The following is a 16028-nucleotide window of genomic DNA, read 5'->3' on the forward strand; positions in this document are numbered from 1 at the left end:
TATATATATATATATATATATATATATATATATATATATATATATATATATATATATATATATTAAAAAAATTACTTTTAAGTCCGTGAAATAAGCAAGTTGAATATAACAAGATAAATCTAATGAGTTGAACCGGAATGTTCGTGAATTTCTAACAAGTCGAGTTTGAGCTGAAAAAAGTTCGTGATGAACTCGAACCCGAACTCAAACTCGGCCAATTCTTAACGAGTCGAGTTTGAGTTGAATTTTTTATTTATCATAAACTCGAACTCGGCTAATTCTTAACGAATCAAATTGAGATGGGGTAAATTCGACTTGACTGAACTCATTTCCAGTCCTAGATACATCCTTCATTGACATGATTTCCAGTCCTAGATACAACCTTCATTGACATGGTTTTGTAAGAGTATTTTCTTTTTGAATTGATAATTTGTTTTATAATGTCAAGGGAGTTATATGTATGCAATATGGTGGTCCTTGTTAAAATACAAATTTAACATTTTCATAACATGCATGCCAATATTCAAACTACATGCTAGTTGATGACGTTAGGGTGTCATTCTTACCTGAATGCTAAAACTTCAACAAACTTTGTCTCTATCTAAAGGAAGAACATAAGTAAATGCATGAGAGTTTGATGAGAAGGTAAAAAAAAAAAATGAAAATAAGCTATAAAGTACACTCAATTAACATAAAGTTTGTCAAAACAACATTAAACCCATAATTTGGTTGCATTTTAATTAGTTGAAAGTGCAACAAGAATGGATTTAGGTAAACACATAGTTAAACAACAAAAATGAAGTGATATTTGACATAGAAAAGTCTATAGTCAAACTCTTGTTGTTCTTGTTCATACATTTTCCATGCAGAAATATTTGAACATGAGAGAAATGAATTGAAAGATTACCTTTTTTTTTATTGGAATCTTGATATTCGATTTTGCGACTGAATGGTGAGACGATAAAGAACCGACACCGACACGGTATGAGGCATTTGTAGAAATGTTATCAAGGGTATTTGGGATCCAATATACAAGCTTCAAGTAATTTGACTCAACGATGGTACCTAAATGTTATTGGCGTTATAGTCCTATGTTGGTTGGTAAAGAAATAGGAGACAATTTCTCTACCCATCATAAAAAGATCGGTAGTTTACTTTCAACCAATCACATAACATCATTTAACTTTTACATATTTAATTATTTATTAAATAATACATTTGTTTGTTGTTTTCAAAATATTTTACACTAAGAGTAAATTTATTTAACTTTTTAAATTGGATAAATAAGAATTCTTCGTAGAAATAAAATTAGTATTTATAAACTAATGTAACATATGGTTTAATGAATTGAATGCAACTTGAGAGTAAAGGGGTTGTTGTTTAAACAAAAAATTGGCTTAGTCTCCAATATAATATTTTGATAATTTAAAAAATTATTTTAAAAAAATACTTATAAAACTTTTTTAAAAAAACATAAAAAAATTTAATATGAAAAAAAATATATATATAAAAAAAAAGACAAAACTTAGGTACAATTCTTTAGGTGTGGTTCTTACTATTTTCCAATAAAAATAAGACAAATATATTTAACTATCATTTAGTGAGTGAAAATAGAAAAAATTTATATACGTGGAAGACGAAATTACACACTTGTCATATTTTCATTAGAAAATAGTAAGAACCACACATAAAGAATTGTACCTAAGTTTTATAAAAAAAAGATCTACAATATTACTCACACTTATAGACTTAGCGATTCCACAGGGCCGGCCTTGGGCCAGGGCAAGCAGGCCCATAACCCAGGGAAAATTATACCCCGTACCCCTACATTTATCCCAATACCCCTATAATTTTAAAAAAATCCCAATTTTGTCCTTATTAAATTTTTAATTTTTCTTTTTTATTTTTTTTTTCAATTTTACTGAACCGGATATCCCAGGGGTGGGTGTTCCGGTTCCTTTTTTTTTTCAATTTTATTGAACCGAATATCCCAGGGGTGGGTGTTCCGGTTCTTTTTTTTTTCAATTTTACTGAACCGGATATCCCAGAATTGGGTGTTCCGGTTCTTTTTTTCAAGGGTATACACAATACACCACTAATGTAAAACGTTTTTACATCTCCATTAAGCTCAGAATCTGAATGGAACCGTTAGCATCAATCTACGAACACAACGGCGACGACATATTTACCGACGCACTTCACCACTATTCCGCCGATTTAGTGAATCGAAACGAAAATCGAATATGAAAGATCGAGAGATATTGAGAGAGTTTAAAAGCTGAGTTGAGAGGTTGAAGGTGAGTCGCCATTGTTATTGTCTCGTTGAAACATAGCTTTGAGAAGGTGAAGAGATTTTGTTGTTTCTGAAACATGAGCCGATAGAAAGCCTGAAGCGTGAGTTGCAGAGAGAGGAGAGTGTGAGGACCGATTTAGAGGGGATGAGATTTATCATTTTTTTGTGTTATTGTGATAACGCAGAAATGGGGAGAGAGACGTGAGAATGGATGAGGTGGAACGGATTTAGTGGTGTATTGTGTATACCCTTGAAAAAAAAGAACCGGAACACCCAATTCTGGGATATCCGGTTCAGTAAAATTGAAAAAAAAAAAGAACCGGAACACCCACCTCTGGGATATCCGGTTCAGTAAAATTGAAAAAAAAAATAAAAAAGAAAAGTTAAAAATTTAATAAGGATAAAATTGGGATTTTTTTAAAATTGTAGGGGTATTGGAATAAATATAGGGGTACGAGGTATAATTTTCTAACCCAGGACCTCACAAAAAATAGGGCCTCAAAAATTTTATATAATGGACTTTGAAAATTTAGTGATAGTATATTAAATATAGTATATTTCAGTAGTTATACAAAGCTTTGAACTTGTCCCAGCGGAAGTGATACTTAAAATTATGTTTTAGAAATTTGAGATCCTATAGTAAAGAGTAATTTATTCTAAGTTTTTAATATTTTATTATATTTTAGATTTTAAAATATCACTTAAATATAATTTTATTTTACTAAATGATTAATTTTTAGATATATCATTCTAAAAAACTATATGATTTTAGTTATATTATACTCTTTAATGATAAAGATTTAAATAATCAGATGTCAAAATTATTATTTTAATTTATAAAAAAAATTTAAATAACTTCAATATGAAATTCTTTACTCGTATGCGCTTTTATATTTATATATAATCATTAACCTTTCATTTAAAAATAGAATAAAAAATAATCAAAATTTAAGGTTAGTTGCTCAATTTTTTAATTAGGAGTCTACTTTTTTAATTTGTCCCGGGCCTCCAAAAAGTCAGGACCGACCCTGCGATTCCATATCCTTATTAGGCAACCAATCACATATTTTCTTGTTTGTGTTAAGAGTATGAATTATTAATATGTTCTTCTTTTTTTCTTGCTATCAAACTATATCGAATATAAAGCTCTAGTTAATGACGATAATTAATGACATAAGTGTAAATTTGAATTCAAATTATATATTTTATGTCAAAATAAACATTCAAATTATATATCTAAAATTTTATTATATTATCCGGTTTAATGAGTGCTTGGAGTGTACTACTACAAGGAAGATTCTTAATCTCACATATGAAAAAGTATAATGATTACACATTAGTATTATTTATGATATTACTGATCTAAAGATGTAACTAACTGATTTCCCAACTTTATTGTTGAATATAATTAACCAAGTGCTAGAATATCTTTACTTTACCGTCCCACCATTCGTTGCTTTTTAGTGTCTCAGCCTAAAAGTTTTGGCGGTACCATAACACAATTTTATGAAAATAGTTTCTATTTCCTCATCCACTATCATCTGAAGACTTGTGAAAAGAAATTCTTTTCCTTACGATTGCACTGAAGAGAGTTTAGTAGAGATCTTTATTATTGAACTATCTTTTATTGAATTCGATGCAATGCAATAGAGATAAATGAGTGACTGAGATTCAGCTATAGGAAATTTTTTTGGTTTGAGAAGATTTGTTATTGATACAATGCAAACCGAAACTCCACAAATTTTGTTGAATGTAACTACACAAAATATTACAAGGCAGTGATTCATTTTCTTCTGCCAATTCGAAAACTAGCAAGCCCAAATAGATAAATAAATTATTAATTTGCACAACTTCTCCTTGTACCTTTATGCCTTCTCTCAAGTCTCTAGTGAAATTTTAAAAATGACATATATTTTTGAATATATATCTCTGAACGCTTTTTTTTTACACAATATTTAATTTTGAAGATGCATATTCAAATAAACTTTATTTTTACGAAAAAAAGTAATTTCATATATATATGAATCTATGAATAAACTTTATTTTTTACGGAAAAAATGTATTTTTAGATATGCATCTTCGGATAAAACTTATTTTTTACGAAAAAAATATATTTTTATGTATATCCGAAAAAATTCTCGGTTGTATTTTTAAAAAAAATTTAGTATTGAATGTATTCGGATAGACACACCTAGTAGCCATGCAGCAACAATGCAACAACTATGTAAATACCAACAAATTTTCTATTGAGAAAAACAATTGAGAAATAAAAAAGCGATTAAAATAAAATTATAAACTTATGAAAACACATCAAAAAATCAAATAAAATCAAATAAAGTGTCTATTCCAGATTTTTTCGAAAAATATAAAAACGGAAAATAAATCAAATAAAATAGAAAAATAAGGAATTTAGGATTTTTAGGGTGGTGTCCTGTATCTTGTCCCATAATAAGGGACTTTGATCCCTGATTTTTTCTGATGAATTGACACGGTAAAATTTCGATCAGAGTCGATTGTTCATAAAGCCGAGTTTTTTATGTTAGGTCGCGTAAATGCCAGAAGCGCAGGAACGCAAGGGCCATAACGTGAGGATATAATTCCCATGACTCTAATATTAGTTAAAATCGAATGAGAGTCTCCGACAACAACGTCAATTTTAATAAAAAAAGTTTAGTAAATGGGTTCAAATAACATAATGAACTGCAAGAAAAAAATTCGGAGATACATCTCCAAATTTTTTTGAGGATAATTCGGAGATGTATCTCCGAACTAAATTTTAGCAAAAAAATGAGATTTAATGCGTCTAGAGATGTATCTTTGAATTCACTCAAGAATATTTTGGGATTTTTCAGAGATGCGCCCCAGTGAGTAAGGGTGCAATGAAAAATTGTCTATATCAGTGCACATTTAAGAAGGACTTTTAAAACAATGAAATATGTTAAAGTTAACAACTAGTGACAGATGAGAAAATAAATGATAAAAGTGCAAAAAAAGTAATATTGATTATGCCTATGATCTATATGCTCAACAATCTCCATCCAAACAAATATCAAATAAATTAATGATATTAAAACTATCATAATGCATCTGAATTTCACATTCTTGATCACTCAATTCACTCACTAATCATGTAAGCCATCAGGTCTTTTTGAGAGTTTCAACTCTTGAATTGTGCTTCAGCAGGATATGATCATTATTAATCGAAATGATGATTTTCCCCCAAAATAGATTCTCCTCCAACATTAAATGTATCTTATTGTAAACTTTCCTATGAAACACTTAAGAGTAGAAAATATGGGTTGTTTTGGAGAGTTTGGAAGACTAATTTCTTGTAACTTAGATTGTAATCTTTTGTAATAGCTTTTGATGTTTAGTAAATTAAATAGATGTTCTCCCCCAGTGGTTCGGTTAATCAAACCGTGTAAAAAAATTCGTTGTGATCCCGTCTTTTATCTTATTCTTTCTTGTGTAGATTTGCATATACTAGATGAAAGATTTAATAATTTTGCTTGATACCATTTATTTTATTTGTTATTATTCTATGTGTCACACATCAAAAGTCTATGTGTGATCAAATATTGTTGTATTTCGCAATAATTTATATTCATTGTGAAACTCTTACTTACAATTGATATACAAAACAATATACTTTCAAGTGAGTCCATTCATCCATGTGACACACAAATTCAATCGGAAAACACGCATGACCACCATATTATCATAATTTTTTTAATACAATGAGTCAACCATCTTTCTAGAAACCATCAACTTAATACCAGTCAGTGGCGGTTTCAATCTACGGCCACCTTGGGCAATTGCCCAGGCTTTTTGGGCCAACCCAATTTTTTTGGGTCAAAAAATAAAAGAAAAGGTAAAAAAATTTAAAGGAGAAAAAAAGAAAAAAAGAGAGGGTAAAAACAAAAAGAAATCGTTAAACTTTGCCAAATGTAACACACCCTTCCAATCCATCTCTGCGAGACTGCGACTCCGTCGTCCTCCTCCCATCTCCGCAACCACGACTCCGCCATTCTCTGGTCTTCTCCTCGTCCTCCCTCTGTTTCTCTTTTTTCATTGAATTATTTTCCTTCTAATCTTTGTATTTTGATTGGTGGTTGTTATTTAGTATTTGGGATCTTAGGTATAATAATAGAATTAATTATTGAAATTACAAAAAAAATATTTTCAAATTTCAATTACTTTTATGTTATTTTTTCTATAATTTCTACTCTGGTACCTAAAAAGTTGATTGCAACTTCATAAAAGAGATTGCAACTTCATATAAGAGATTGGAACTACAATGGATTGGTTCATTGAAGAAATAAAAAATATCCTTTTCTAAAGTTTTGTTCTTACTTCTTTGTTTATGTTTCTCATCCTCTTTCTATGTTTATAATATACAAATATTAATTTTTAATAACTATAAGAAATCATGAAGTATTATTTTAATTTTATATATTATTAATTTATTTTACAACTTATTTTATTGTTGTTGTTGAATTCATAATAGTGGTTATTGTATATACACAATGTTGTTGAATTTGACAATAAATTTATATCAAGGTTGAATTCTTGTAACTACTTTATCTTTTGTTTTGAGATGAGGAGATTTTCAATTGATAGAAAAAATATTGAGAATGTGAATGTTGTGCAATTGGAAGTCGAATTAGAATCAGCGTCTAATTTGATTAATGAGTTTAATCTAAAGAAGTCTTGAAAATGACATTTACCTCGTAATTTCATTTAACATATATACTATTATAATTTATAAGGTTATATTTCATATCTCTTTAATTTAACTATACTTTTGTTCATAAAATCACGAGTCTCTTTTATTTTGATCGATGACTATATATATATATATATATATATATATATATATATATATATATATATATATATATATATATATATATATATATATATTTTATATAATGTGAATTTGTGGTTTTTAAATTTTTGTTGAGACTTTATAATTTTTGAAAATTTCTTTACCCACCTCCCTATGGGGGGTCACCCCCAGCGAAAACCCAAAACTGCCCCTGCTTCGGAAATGAACTTCCGAAGTTATTTTTTTTTTGATTTTTTTTGACTTCGGAAATGCATCTCCGAAAACACCACTTTTTTGGTATTTTCGGAGATGCATCTCCGAAGTCATAAAAAATTCAAAACCGTGAATATTTTCGGAAGTTCATTTCCGAAAATATTTCTGCATATACAAATTTCCCTCCTTCACTATTTCATCATTTTTCTCCAAAACTTCTCAAAACCCTCTCTAAAACCCAATCAATCTCCATCAATTTTTCGCCCTAAAATCAAGTTTCAAACCGTTGATCACGTTAAAGGGAGCATAGAAAGCTACAATTTCAGGTAAACATCTCTCATTTCATCCCCTATTTCATTACATTGATTCAACAAATTTATGTTGAAAACTGATATGGTTCGGAAGTTCATTTCCGAAATATATCACCTAATAAATTTCGGAAATGAACTTCCGAAATATGCCCTGGCAGTTAAAAAAAATAGTTTTGCGCTATCCCGAGAATCGAAAGGTTGTCAAGCTCGAGTACCGCTCGCCATCGCTTAACGACGAGGGAGGCATTAAGTTCACACCTTTTGAGATCAAGAACGACGAAGATTTAGCGGTTATGTGGACAACGTTCGACCGATTTTCTTCGAAAGGCCCGATCGAGTTGGACGCCAAACTTCAAAGATCGGCGGACGACGTTATCAAAATGTTGACTCATCCCCACCTACCCGTGTTCAACAATATGTAACTTTAATTTTCAGTAATATTATCGTTGTAATCTTCACCCGATTAAATAAAGCGAATCGTTGTTGTTTTTCATTTTTCTTCTGTCCAGACATAAATTCGGAGGTTCATTTCCGAATTCCATCATGGGGGTGCGTTCGGAGATGAACTTCCGAAACACCACATTTTCTGATAATGTAACTTTATTTCGGAGATGCATCTCCGAAACCAATATTTTATATTAAAAAAAACACGTTTTCGGAAGTTCATTTCCGAAAACATCTTTTTTCCAAAAAAAGTACCGTTTCGGAAATGAACTTCCGAAACAAGAGGTAATGTTGTAAATTCACCAGGGGTGAGCAAGAAGGTTAGGAGGTGGGTGAAGAAATTTTCTAATTTTTCAGGTTCCGCCACTAATAGCAGTATTTGATAAGAATGAAATACTTAAAACACATTAAAACACATTATGTTATCAACAATCACACAAATGAATCAAACACCATATTCTAATCCTAAACTTTAAAAGCTTATCTCCCTTGTAACTATCCTTTATTCTTCAAATGTGAAATTTTTAATTCAAATTTGACACATAAATAATCTCTATCTAGAGTATAAGTTTATCAATGTTTAGTTCCTCACTTATTTACACTTCCAAAAACTGTCTATAAATTTTCCTATTTTTAAAATAGAAAAAATAACTTAAGTTAGTAGCACTTATCAACATGAACTTTTTAAAATGAATGTCTTCACAAAACAAGAAATATATGATTTTTGTAAGATTTGATCTTTTTCAATATTGGTGACTATCCCCATAAATCAACATATGTTCTTTTTTAGTATATGTTTTGTTCATACTCACATTTTTTCTTAAAAATTTCGTATAAAATCACTCATAAATCACATATTCAAATTTTCTTGTTCTAGCATTGCTACAAAAGACTATTTATTTGAATTTAAAAAGGGAAGATCAAACAAGTAAAAAAGGTAGCTGTTGTTGTTGTTGATAACAGTACTAGCATAGTACTAAAATACATTGCAGGGACCAATAATAACGTACCTACAAGGCTACAACTACACATAAAATAAACATTGCCATTAACATATACATGGTACAGAAACTCAGACATAGCCGCAGAACCATAGTTGTTACTTGTTAGTACTTTTGATCTTCAATTTGATTCACCTGCCACATGCACATGATCTGTTACCTTAGTCAAACACAGCACACATCACAAAACACCTTTAATACTGACTACGATGATGATGATGATGATGATGGTGATTATGATCCAACCATTTCTGCAACCTCAGCTCTCTGTAAAACCTATCAATAAACTCCTCCGCCGCTTGGTCAACATGAAACTCTTTCTCCTTTTCTGTCTCCCTCACCTTCACGCGCCTCCTTTCATTGCCGGTTTCATGACACACCTTCATTTTCCGGCGAGTATGCTCTATCGCCGGAGATAAAAGCCTCCTCCTGCTGCTGGCACCGCGAGAGAGACGCGGTGGACTACCGCTACAGCTGAACTGATACTCCAACGGTGAAACAAAATACATATCAGCATCACGTGGACGGCATGAGAGCGCTTCATGGTGCTTCACCATCACAGTGTTGAGAGCTTTCCCTATGTTTTTTCCTCTCTTCATCATCTCATGCATATCCTGCATAACTCTATTACTCTTAGACACACCGTTTTGTATCAAGAAACCTATCAAACGCACCGTTTTGCTCACTTTCTCAATCACCACCATTGAATATTGGTTATTATCCATGCAACTAATATCTTCAACTGCAACCGCAACATTATTTGGAAGACACCACTTTGTTTCTGTGTCCAGTTTCATCGATCTGTAATTCAACAGTATGTCACTATTACTAACAAGTGTTTGAGAAAAGAAGAGTGTTGGTTTTGTGCAGCAAGAAGAACTAGAACTATGAATTTAAGGGAAAGGAAAAGGTAAGATAAGGGCAGAGAAAGAGAGGTTTGTTTAATGTTGGTGTTTTAGTTGATATGACAGGTAGTGAAGTATAATCATGACAGTTTCATTGTGCTTGTCCTTCTTTTTCCTTGATATTGGAACTTCTTTTGTTATCATTATGTTATTTTAACCTTACACACATATTGCTTTTTCATTATTTTATTTTTCTTCTGCATGCTTTTTTTGGGTTGGTTGATAGTTTAATTGTATGTGTCCTTGAATTTCAAACGGGTATCAAAAATCTTGATTTGCACTGCCAACTTAAAAGTAACTTGGTAGAAATTGATTAACTTGTGAATTATATATATCAATGGGGTGCAGACTTTATGACCTATGTATGACCCACATATGTTTCATGGTAGTTGAAAGAAACCAAGACTTATATACTCCCTCCCTCTTGGATGACTTAATTCATCATTAGAATCTCTCGAAATGAACATACCCAAATCAGCTTTGGTTATGTCTCATGTGGGAGACAGACATGGATCTGATGGTAGAGTGTGAGGTGGATTGTCTCGAAATGAGAACCAAGAATTTTCAATTTTCTTTTTTTGGTGTAGTCTTCTAAGATTAAAAGAGACAACTTTTAGGGGTGAGTGATTTTGGGATGAGATTTTTTAAGTTGAAAAATACATTACAGGTATTTTGGACAATGAGATTCATTAGATAAATGATCTACATTTCTTCTCTTAATTTCTCTAAGAATCGTGGACGGAGAAAACTAGAGATTAATTTTGAACGGCAGTCCGACAGATAATTTTAAAGTTTCTAAAGGTCTAAGACAAGGAGATCCACTCTCTTCCTTCTTATTCACAATCGTAGCGGAGGGGTTAGCAGGGATGGTGAGACATGCTTCAAGTGCAGGTATGTATAAAGGCTTTCAATTGACTAGTGATGTTGAACATAATCTATTACAGTTTGCGGAGGATACAATTCTTTTTGGAGAAGGAACTAGGGAGAATTTGTGGTCCTTGAAGGCTTTGTTTAGGGGATTCGAATTGGTGTCGGGTCTTAGAATTAATCTTGCTAAGACTAAACTGTATGCAATAGGTAGGTTATGATCATTTCTTTCTAGATGCTGCAACCTCTTTTTGAGGATGCAAGGTTGATAAATTCCCTTTTAAGTTTTTGGGAGTTTTTGTTGGTAGAAATCAAAGGAGAATTAGTTTTTGGAATCCGGTAATTAATTCTTTGAAAGCAAGGCTTGCAGGGTGGAAAGGGAAGTTTCTCTCCATAGGGGGTAGAGTTTCATTGTTGAATAGTGTGATATCCAATTTATCGAGTTATCAATGGTCGTTCTTCAAGATGCCTTCCAAAGTGACTAAGGTCATTAGAGCAATTCAACGGAAGTTTTTGTGGCAAGGTGTCGTGGAAAATAGTAGTGTGGCGTGGGTTAAATGGGAAATCGTATGTAAGGAAACAAAAAAGGGCGGGCTTGGTGTAAAGGACATTGGTAGATTCAAGAAGGCCTTATAAGCTAAGTGGATATGGAGATTTCTTGTAGAGGAGGGAGCTATTTGAAGCAGAGTGATGAAGTCTCGATATGGAGACTTGAGATCTAGGCTTTGGAATTATGATGGCGAAGGTTATGATCCAAAAGACTCGTTATGGTGGAGGGATTTAGTGGAGATGTATGGTAATTCGAGGGGACTACTTCATAATGGTGCTGTCAAAATTGGTTCGGGTAATATGGCTCGTTTTTGGAATTCGCATTGGCTTGGGAGAAACTTCTTATCTGAACTATTTCCAAGGCTGTACCTGGAATCTGGTCTTAAACATGACACTGTGCAAGATATGGGGTTTTGGCTTGGTGATAATTGGTGCTGGAAAGTTATTAAAGCGCAGGAGGTTCTTAGACAACAAGCGATCGTAGAGCTGACAGACTTGCATACTCTTCTTGCGGATGTTGCTTTGAGTTCAAACAATGAAGATGTAATTGTTTGGCCTTTTGACGTGTCAAAATGTTATACGGTTCGCTCAGGTTATAATTTTTTACAGCAAGATCAAGAAGGTGGGGGGTTGGACACAGGCATTAAACAGGGGCCGGAGCTTATTTGGGCGTCACAGGTACCTTCGAAGCTAAAAATTTTCTGCTGGCGAGTAATTCTGGACAGGCTTCTGACGAGGAATTATTTGGTGCGTCGCAGAATTATTGCGAATAATAATGAGGCTCTGTGTGTTTTCTGTGAAATGCATTGTGAAGACCCATCTCACATCTTTATTTTCTGTCCTAAGATCCAAAACCTGTGGGCTAGTATTAAGAAATGGCCAGATATAGACTCGCACTGGGCAGCCGACTGTTGTAGCCAAATTCACGTGAGGGTTACCACATTGTCGGGGAAGATTCAATGTAAAAAGGCTGCAGCTATTTGGATGACTATATGGTGGTGCATTTGGAAGGTTAGAAATAATATCATTTTTAATAACGCGGTTTTTGATTGCGATGAATTATTCTACTCGATCCTTTGGTACTCTTGGTGGTGGCTTGCTATAGAAGGCAAAGATAGAATTAAAAGTAATTTTTATGAGTGATTCAAAAGCCCGTCCTTGTGTATGTGAGTCTTTAGTTTGGTTGGTTTTTTGTTGGTTTTCATATTTTCCTGTTATCTCTTGTAAAGGTTGAGTACCCTTAATACTCTCTTTTAATACAATAGTTATTTATGGAAAAAAATTGAAAATCATCATAAACTATTTTTTTAACTTTGTTTACTCTTATAAATTTGTAATCAATTTTTTTTTACAGTAGTTTTTTTTTTTATAATTAAATTGAATTTAAAAAGCACTAGGGGTATTAAAAAGGTGCTATATTCTCTGTAAGTAAATCAACTTAAATTATTTTAATCAAATCATTTTATAAGTTTTTCAAAATTATTTTTCCTCATTGAGTTCTCTCGTCAAAACACACTCTTGGTTCATTCGTGTATTCATCCATTTAAAAGCAAGCAACTAAAAAAACTTTTGCCTAGACATCTCATCATTTTTGTGTTCCAAATACTTTTATTTATTTATTTTGAATCTTCATTCATAAGAAAATGATAGATAGCATAACTAGGAATGGTACTCAAATGTTTAAAGAGTAGAATAAAAATTCACAAAATAAAAACTGACACGGAAACAGGTAATTATTCATTAAAATAAAGGAGTATGGGTACGGACACTTACCACACCCTACTTATATACCCGTAATATATATTTATATAATATCATTTATATTACTATATAATATGCCGAATTTTTTAAAAATATATCGCTATTGAAATATTATATATTTATTAAAAAAAATTATTTATTTTTTAACTCAATAATAACATCCATAATTTTTTAATATTATTAAAAAAATTTAAAATTATATAATATTTTATAATCAATCGATTTAATTTTATTACAAATGCAGATAAACAGATACCAGTATGAGCATTGCGGTACCCATTATAAAATAAAGTTCCAAGTTAAAAAAAACTTAGTTACACGGGAACACAAATTTAAATAAGATTTCAAAAGATTTTTTTAAATGCAAGGGAGAAGAAACATTTACTTATTTTATATATTCCAATTTTTAATTTTTTTATACTTTTCATTCAAAACGATTTGTTTTACCGAATTGAAAAAATATACCTAAAAAGATCGATTAGTTTGATCAATAAATTAACAAAATCACACCGATTTTTCACCAAATCAATTATAGATATAATTTTATGACCTTATTATATCGCTCTATTTTTTAATTTTTGATCTAATCGATCTGATCAGCCGATTAAAATCAAATTTTAAAACACTTATTTAGTTTCTTTTCTATATATTAGTTTTCTTTATGATTTTATTTTTTTTACAAAAGAGGACTTAAATATAGAATGAAAAGGTCAACGAAGTAGTCCACCTACAAGTCTACAGTTACAGGTTAAAATTAAAATCAACATCAACACATACATTATGCTTAATTCATCATCAACTGTACATACATAAACTCAGAAACACCCATAGAAGCAGCTTTAATACTGACAACGATGATGATGATCCAACCATTTCTGCAATCTCAGCTCTCTGTAAAACCTGTCAATAAACTCCTCAGCTGCCTGGTCAACATGAAACTCTTTCTCCTTTTCTGATTCCCTTGACACCGTCGTCACCTTCACGCGCCTCCTTTCATTACCACTCCCGCGACGTACCTCCTTTGGCGGAGATAAAAGCCTCCTCCTGCTGCTGGCACCGCGAGAGAGGCGAGGTGGACTGCTGCTACAGCTGAACTGATACTCCAACGGTGATACGAAATACATATCAGCATCACGTGGACGGCACGAGAGTGCTTCGTGGTGCTTCACCATCACGTTGTTCAGTGTTTTCCCTATGTTTTTTCCTCTCTTCATCATTTCATGCATATCCTGCATAACCCTGTTACTCTTAGATACACCGTTTTGTATCAAAAACCCTAGTAAACGCACCGTTTTGTTCACTTTTTCAATCACCACCATTGATTGATTAGTATCCATGCAAGTAATGTCTGCAACATTATTTGGAAGACACAACTCTGATTGTGTGTGGAGTTTCATTTCATGGATGTAAGTAGAGAATATTGGGAAGGAAAGTGTTGGTTTTATGGGGGAAGAGTTGTGAATTTAAAGGAAAGAAAAAGGGAAGAGAATGAAAGAGAACGTTGGTTTAATGTCGCTGTTTTGGATATAATCATGACAATTTCATTGTGCTTGTCCTTCTTTTTCCTTGTTATTGGAACTTTCTTTTGCTATTTTTCTATTTTTCTTTTGCATGCTTTTCTTTATTACTTGATAATTTAATTAAATGTCTTACTGAAAAAAAGTCCCCTTGTTGGTGTTAAGAATTTCAAACGGGTAACAAAAGGCCTCTTAGCACTTGTCGACTTTAAAATATCTTGCTAAAAATTGATTAATTTGAGAATATATTACCAACCAAACATGGGTGCACACTTTAGCACCTACATATGACCCACATATGTGTCATAGGGGTTAAGAGAAACAAGAGTCCCCATATTTGAACACTTTTGTGTAATACTAAAAGTAATATGGATTGAAACAAGGTCCATTTCATTTGAAATTAGGTGACTTGGATCTTATGAAATGAGACCGATTGGAGAGTAGACATGTCTGAGAGACACATGTGATCAAAGCTGAACAGACTCAAAGAACTCTTATGCGACAAACTCTACAATATCCCCTACATTTATCCACTACATCTAATATTCTCATAAAAATGTCAAGGTAACTAAATTATAGAGTTTTATTAAAAAATCTAACAAACAATTTAAACTTTTGGGTATGATAAAACGGGTCCGATCTGTTGAACTCGTCCGTCTTGCTCATACATTTTTATAAGATAAGTTTTAAATTTACACCCTTTAATATATCTGTTCGGCTCTTGCTGACACAAATTTTAGTATAAAATTTTTACAATGTTTTTAACTAAAATTGTATAATGTATCCACCCTAATTTTTTATTTTAGGATGGACTAAAGTTTTATGTAATCTACTCATAAAATAGGTTTAAATTCTAAACCTCCTCCTACTCATATTTAATCGTGAAAATATCACACTGTTGAAAAAGAACAACTATAGTTAAGAAGTTCATCGCTTACATAATTTATATATATATTTTTTACTTTTTATATGATAATCTAGATATATATTACTATATTAGTACAAGTAGGGAGAAAAGCAATACTGACTCACATATTACTCACACTATTATAAACTAATATCATACGGATATCGAGGTAATTTAAATGACCACTTTTTGTGATATTATATTAGGAGTGATTTTATCTTTAGCTCTATATTATTCACATTTAATTGTCAGCTTACATATAAAAAACACACTAGTCTATATAAAAGACGCACTTTGTTTATTTTATTATTTCCCAATGGCCTACAATCATGATTATAGATATATGTTAAAAATTCTATTGCTTTTAATTAGTCGGTGCATCTTAATCATGTACTTATAATTAAGTACCTTTTTTTCTAATTAAGTTCCTTT

At 31.7% G+C, this 16028-nt stretch overlaps 3 protein-coding genes across 3 annotated transcripts; 1 reads left to right on the forward strand and 2 right to left on the reverse strand.

Annotated features, from left to right (window-relative positions):
• Positions 1 to 8977: 8977 nt before the first annotated feature.
• Positions 8978 to 10041, reverse strand: LOC131654780 (uncharacterized). Its single transcript, XM_058924713.1, has one exon. The coding sequence runs from the start codon at positions 9885 to 9887 to the stop codon at positions 9285 to 9287; it is 603 nt and encodes a 200-aa protein (XP_058780696.1). The 5' UTR covers positions 9888 to 10041; the 3' UTR covers positions 8978 to 9284.
• A 1511-nt stretch (positions 10042 to 11552) lies between these two features.
• LOC131657437 (uncharacterized) lies at positions 11553 to 12554 on the forward strand. The gene has a single exon (XM_058926835.1). It carries the CDS (start codon positions 11553 to 11555, stop codon positions 12552 to 12554), a length of 1002 nt encoding a protein of 333 aa, XP_058782818.1.
• Positions 12555 to 14011: 1457 nt separating this feature from the next.
• LOC131657438 (uncharacterized) lies at positions 14012 to 14569 on the reverse strand. The gene has a single exon (XM_058926836.1). It carries the CDS (start codon positions 14567 to 14569, stop codon positions 14012 to 14014), a length of 558 nt encoding a protein of 185 aa, XP_058782819.1.
• Between the last annotated feature and the right edge of the window lie 1459 nt (positions 14570 to 16028).

Source organism: Vicia villosa, linkage group LG3 (assembly GCF_029867415.1).
Source record: "Vicia villosa cultivar HV-30 ecotype Madison, WI linkage group LG3, Vvil1.0, whole genome shotgun sequence".
Classification (NCBI taxonomy): domain Eukaryota; kingdom Viridiplantae; phylum Streptophyta; class Magnoliopsida; order Fabales; family Fabaceae; genus Vicia; species Vicia villosa.